The 7,121-nt window shown below is 31.7% G+C and overlaps 1 protein-coding gene across 1 annotated transcript in view; it reads right to left on the bottom strand.

The window, feature by feature from the left end:
- Positions 1 to 1,977: 1,977 nt before the first annotated feature.
- Positions 1,978 to 7,121, bottom strand: part of THEMIS (thymocyte selection associated) — a 208,275-nt gene continuing 203,131 nt past the window's right edge. The window contains exon 6 of the mRNA XM_053709127.1: positions 1,978 to 2,223. Within this exon, the coding sequence (XP_053565102.1) occupies positions 2,168 to 2,223 (56 nt within the window). The 3' untranslated portion in view covers positions 1,978 to 2,167. The remainder of the gene's footprint in view (positions 2,224 to 7,121) is intronic.

The following is a 7,121-nucleotide window of genomic DNA, read 5'->3' as shown; positions in this document are numbered from 1 at the left end:
TAAATGCAATGTTTCATTCTTTAATAGTTTTGACACTGATTTACTAAATGATTTTATCATTAGGCTTCATTAATTAAAATTTGACTTTAATAAATGTAAAATGCAAAATATTTTATATATTAAGCAACACAATATATAAATATAAATTCTATCTTACAATCTTACTGCACTTTTAATCATCTTTAATTTGATGTATCTTATACTATTTAAAATAGTTTCTTAATCATAATATTCATAGATGGTGTACTTTATATAATGATGTAAAGTTTTTATAATAGGAAAGTCAACAAATCTGCTCGTCTGTAATCTTAGTATAATTATTTACAAATTTTCCATGTTTGCTCAAAATATATCTTCATGGGTTGTTTTGTTTTTTTAATCTCATTTGCTCCAATGATTTGGTTTGGCTATATTACAACACTTTGTACTATGGATAGGCAAATGAAAAAGTAAATTTGTTAAAAACAATAAATGCTAGCCACAAATGTTAGATTTCACTTTTACGAATGTATAATTTATATATTTTTATTAGACATGCATTTGTTCCGTTGTAAATCCACATTTATTAACGAAACACGGATGTTTATCTCGTTTTCATGAATCGAATATCCGAACAAATGCAGCAAAAAATTTAAAGAAAATGAAAGAATAATTATGAATTTTTCAGTATTCATTCATTTTCTTTAAATAATTAAAAGATTCGGGCAAACCGTTTTTTTTTAGCTGTGTATACCACTAATTTTGACATTAAGGTGTAAATGTTAATTCTCATAGACTACAATGTAAGTTGACAGTAGTGACGGCTAACTTCCTAATACGTAAGACCGCAGAGCAAAATTTTTGTAGCCTTAAATCCCTGAATATAAATGTATGGCTATTAAACACACTAATACTATTCAAAATGTCCACTATAACAGGGCCCTATTTAAGCAGGGTTCCATGATACCCTCTGTGAGCTGTTTTGCCCTCCAGATGGTTGCATTGAGTTGTGAAACAACAACAAAATGTCCAGCACGGAGGGTACTGTATGCACACCACAGGAGTACCACAAAACTCCCCAATTAGCATACAAAGAGTCCAGAATGTGGCAGCAAAATGGAGTTTATTATAAACACACACAGGGAACAGCAGAGCAACATTGACAAAGGGGTTACTCCAAAAATGTTGATCTGCTGTTCCCTGTGTGTGATTATAATAAGCTCCATTTTGCTGCCACATTCTGGACTCTGTATGCATTGAGTTGTGGCCATCTTGTTTTCCCACCTACCTTAAGTCCCCAAAGCACTCTTTCTTAGTTTCACTTTTTTCCTGGGGTCATAAAACCTATGTCCCACATTCCTAGTTCTGCTTTTTCTGAGTGGGCCTAAAATGGGTCCCATGTGGCCCATTAGCTACCAGTTAACCATCCCTGATCTACAGGAATCAATATTCAAATCTGATTTTTGAATATTACATTGGAAAATTTGAAAATATTGCATAAGATATTCAAATCTCTAAATGTAGACATTCTCCCATTCTTATGTATGCTCATTTTTCTGTAGAACCTTATTCTATTAACGCAATATACATAGTAAATATATATGTATTAAAAAAATTAAAAGTTGTCTCAGGGATGGTCACAAGTACTGTTTTACAAAATAGTACTTGTTAAAGTGTTGGGGAATTATGTAATTTGCTCACACATAAAATAAATGAATAAATAAAAAACTACATAACACATATATATATATATATATATATATATATATATATATATATATTATATAAAGAACATAATAATATAATAATAAAATACTCTGATATTATTGCACAAATGCTTACATCTAACGTCTGCAAAGTGGTTAAACAAAACACCACATATTTAAAGTCCTCTCAGGAGCAGCAGTTTACTGGACTACTGAGTTGGCCATGAATGTTAAACCAATCAGAAATGGGATATGTATGTAGCTGACTGTCACCAGTCACAATCTATTCATGAGTGGTAATGCATTGTGGCTGCTGAGCAGACTTTAACTGATAGTTAAAGGCAAGTATTTGTGCAATTATAAAACACATTAGAACATTTGGTTATTGGACGCTTATGTATCTTTAAGTACTCCAGTACTATCAAGTAATTATGCAACAGCAAAGTGACTATGTGTAAATTCAATAAAGTTAGAGAAAGAAGTCATTTTTTTCTCGGCAGTTGTCCTCCAACTTTGGGCCTATTATCAGCAACGGCATCTGAAATATAAGGAGAAACATAATCTTTTTTAATAGATTTATTTTAACACTAAAACCAACAAAACACATTTAAATAGATATTAAAGATACTGTAGCTGTGGTGCAACTAAATGATATATATTTTACTATGCAGAAATAAATGCAAACATATAACAACAGAGCATAAACATAAACAAAAATACTTTATTTATTTGATCATTTTAGAAAAGGACAAGAAGATCAAGACAATTTCACAACCAGAATATGGAGCTGATTAATCAAATAACGTTTACAATCAAATTTACTTATGGCAAACTCACTTTATTACATAACAAAAGCATGTTTTAAATAATACAAATATTTTTGTATGACAAACGTGTTTTAAAGCTTAATTATTATCCATCTATTGCACTCCAGAATGTTGTGGCGCTATACAAATACATAATAACAATAATAATAATAGTATTAGTAATAACATAGGTAGTTTATGGTTCCACTATTTTATTATATAAGATAAAACATAATTTAAAATGTTGATGTAAGGAAGTAGAAGAGTTTTACTCTGAGTATCATTTTTTGTATTGTGGTTAAGCCACCACAGGAAAGGTTAGGGTAGTGCTTGCAAACACATGATATTGTTGCATTAAAACATTCAGTATGTTTCTATAGTTTATTTTTCTACAATATGTTTTGTAATCATAAAAGCTTTTTTTAATGCATGACTTAACATTTGTACATTTACTGACCAATTAAAGGGACGTGGAAGTTAAAATGTAACTTTTATGATTCACATAAAGCATACAATTTTAAAAAAAATCTAATTTACTTATTTTATCAATTTTTTCTTAGTATCCTAAGTCAAACCATATATTTAACATTGTTTGAAACCTTTTAATTAAACAGTGCTGCCATTTTGTGCTCAAAACACGCGCATGCTCTTCAATTTTCCTCGGTATGCTCTGATTAAAGGAATATGAAATAATGCTACTTTTGTAAAAACAAATATATTAAATTGAAGTAAACATAAAAAGAAACAGATTGAGCCAAAAGCAGCAAAAACCTTGTTTTCTTGCGAAATGAGCACTTAGATATTCTCATTGTAGCCACTGTCCACAGCTAAATGAGAGAGCTATCATTACAGAACTTAAGATACACGGTCACATGATATTTGCAGCAAAAGTCCTAGGGGTCAATTTATCAAGCTCCTTACGGAGCTTGATGCCCAGTGTTTCCAGCGAGCCTTCAGGCTCGACGGAAACAGAAATTATGACTAAAGACCGCTGCTCCATAACTTGTCTGCCTGCTCTGAGGCCGTGGACAGAAATTAACCCGATCGAATATGATCAGGTTGATTGACACCCTCTGCTAGCGGCCGATTGGCCGTGAATCTGCAGGGGACGGCATTGCACCAGCAGTTCACAAGAACTGCTGGTGCAATGATAAATGCCGACAGCGTATGCTGTCGGCATTTATCGATGTGCGGCAGACATGATACGCTACATCATATCATGTCCGTCCGCACTTTAATAAATTTACCCCCTATAGTGAACATAGGCAATAAATTAATTGCAGCTAGCAAATAGGTGTCTCCTAGCAACACTTCAAAGGAAACAATGCTAATTTGTGACAGGAAGTAATGGACACTACACAAATGAAGTTAAAAAAAGAAATAAAAGGTAAAATAATTTTAAATTAATGAATAATGCATATTGCAATTATGTATAACCCACTGCTTAATGCTTTTTTGTATTACAACAATGAAATAGACTGTTTTATGTCCCTTTAAAAGGGACAGTATGAGAAAGAGATACATTTGATTATAGAAGAATTTTTTATTTATTTATTAATTTTAACATTCTGGGTTGATCAGTATTCGTAAAAATATGTATCTAATGAATATTTACAGAAAAACACTATTAAAGTCTATGGGTATTTGTATAGATAAATCATATGTTTTTCTAAAGGTTTATGGTTGACCCCTATACCTGAATCTTGAATGTTTCATTTTGATCTGTTTGGCTCTTTAATGTATATTTTGGTATAAAGCAGAATTTTTTATAATTATTAATCTTGTCTGTTATATTTTGAGACAGCAATAAAGGGACACTAAACCCAATTTTTTTCTTTCATGATTTTATGCAACTTTTTAATTTACTCTTATTATCAGTTTTTCTTCATTCTCTTGGTATCTATTTGAAAAGCAGGTATGTAAAGCTTTGGAGCCAGACCATTTTTGGTTCAGAATCAGGGTAGCGCTTGCTGATTGAAGCTAAATGTAGCGACCAATCAGAAAGCACTACCCAGGGTTCTCAACCAAAAATGGGGTGACTCCCAAGCTTACATTCATACATTTTTAAATAAAGATATCAAAAGAAGGAAGAAAAATGTATAACAGAAGTCAATTAGAAAGTTCCTTCAAATTGAATGCTCTATCTGAACCACGAAAGAAAAAAATTGGGTTTAGTATCTCTTAAAGCTCTTATATTTTAAAATACACACTCAAGTTTGTATATGTGGCTTAAAACAGTGACTCACATTAAAAAATATTAGAAGCCAGAAATATATAAAGAAACTGATCAGTAAATAACTAGGGATGGGTGAATGAGTTTAAATTTGAATTTCAATGGTAGAAGGGATTTTATTGTCGAAACTCGATTTGTAAAATTGAATGATACTAAGAAAGAATATTCTTTAAAACTAGCAAATCAAATGTTATTTCCGTTTTTCGAATGTAACTTTCGATATTTTAATTTTGGTTTTGATTTTGAATGTAACTTTTGATTTTGAATGTAACTTTTAATATTGAACTTTGGTTTAGATTTCTAATGTTGGTTTTGAATTTGAATATTACATTCATGAAAACTTAATGTAGTTTAGAAATACTATTTTGAAAGCGAAAACGAATATTAAAAATTCAATTTGCATAAACCTAATTTGAAATTGATAAAATCCAAAAAATCATGTGGGTGTGAAACCTTTCCATATGTTGTTTTCTGATCTTCAAATATGAAGAAAAAATGAAGAATCTCAGAAAATCATTTGAAACATAATATCTGTTTAATGGATTGAAATATAATTTTTTAAATATTAAAAAGCAGACTTTATGAATTCACTTTAATTCTACAATTATGTAATAATTGACAAACTAAATTGATCTACCAAGTTTTATATATTACTTATTATCCCAAATATAATCCCAAATTTTAGCATTTTAACATCGAGGAATCCAGATTATAATGCAGAGTTGTGTTGAAACCACAGGCACATATGTACAAAACTAATAGTGCTTCATTATTTCCTATTAAAAAAATATTCCTTTAAAAAAAGAAAAAAACAGAAACTATGCTTCAAATTCACACCGTTTTTACCAGAGATAACAAGGTTTCTAATGCAAATTTCCACCAAAACTACTTAGCATCTCTTAAAGAAGATGAAAAAAAAAAACATCAATATAATATATATATAAATTTCTAAAAAGCTTGCACTCTCAGGTCTTTAGTGAATCAAACAGTTTAATGTGACATTTCCCCTTCCTCAGACGTCCCCGAAATTTCACATTAAACTAAAATTTGCAAAAATACCATTGTTTCATCCCATCAGATTTAGCAAGAATACTATAGGAAAGTGGTTTTCTGTTGGGGTTTTATGAAATAAATGTAGTATCTCAAAGGAGTGATTATGAACACTATAACAATATAACGGAGTGAGTAGGAACACCATAAGAAAGGTTCTTTGTTTGTTGTTTTTTTCTAATATCAAGTAAAATATAGATCTATTGTGACATAAGTTATACAGTCGTAAGGCACATAAAGGGAATAAATGTATCTACAATATGAAATATTAATCTACGTGTATTATGATATGGATTTGTGTAGAAATTGTAAGGAAATCTTTAACATGAATCTGTTCATATTGTGATCATCATTTATATAAGTCTTGTATAGAGATGTCTAACAATCGTCAATGTTTTTATTATTGTTTTTATTTTTAATCTGATTTGTGACAATTTTATATTGTTATTGCTAAATCTTTGTCTGTCACCTATGAGGGCTGTGCATACAGAGGTATCCATGCTAACTTGTAACTTGTTAAAACTGTATGTATCACCTGTGAGGGCTTTGTATACAGGGGTCTCCATGCCAACCAACTGCTGATTTGTGCAACAGGTGTTGACACTTAATTGGTAATTAATTGCCCTATCAGATTTAGCTCTATATGTTTTATTTTCTTTATAAAGCAAGTGTTGTTAACATTATAGTATAGCCTGAGGAAACAGCCCTGTGGTGGCTGAGAAACGCGTCGCTGGTTTTAAATAAAAGTTTTTAAATATACACTTGCTACTTTTTATTTATTCTGCTCTTGTCGGGGGCAGAATATATATTTTTCTCTTCTGATTCTATTCCTCCAAGTTGTGACTATCTGCATCCTGGTGATTGGATTCCACAGTCCACTGGGCGGCTGAGAGGTCCCAGTACTGCTGATATTGCACCTGGTGGTGCTTTGCCTCTTGTAAGTGCAACTTTGAATCTTCTTTTATCCGGTGTTAAAACGGTACTGGGCTATGCTTGTGCCTTTTCTGTCCTTCTAGGCATTTCATGACAGGCCATTGCTAAGGATCATCTCTATCTGGCTGGAGTTATCAGTGAGCTGGACCACTGTCTGAAGTTCCAGACTGCCACAATAGCACCAATTGGGTGCGCCTCACTTGTGAGTATATTTCCTATCCTGTTGATGTTTTGTGTCTGGCTGTGTCTGGCTGTCCTGACGTTACTAGGCCATGGTTGGCGCCTCTGTGCTTCTCTTTTCTTAGATCACGCCACATCAGGATGACCGTCCTATGACAGATAGCTGCCTTCCTCCTTTGTCTTATTTTTCTGAACATTTATGATCTGTATATATAATTCTGATTTGGGTTATCT

This window comes from Bombina bombina, chromosome 4, assembly GCF_027579735.1.
Source record: "Bombina bombina isolate aBomBom1 chromosome 4, aBomBom1.pri, whole genome shotgun sequence".
NCBI lineage: Eukaryota > Metazoa > Chordata > Amphibia > Anura > Bombinatoridae > Bombina > Bombina bombina.
The sequence above is the reverse complement of the archived record's forward strand: the minus strand, read 5'-3'. Positions and strand labels throughout refer to the sequence as shown.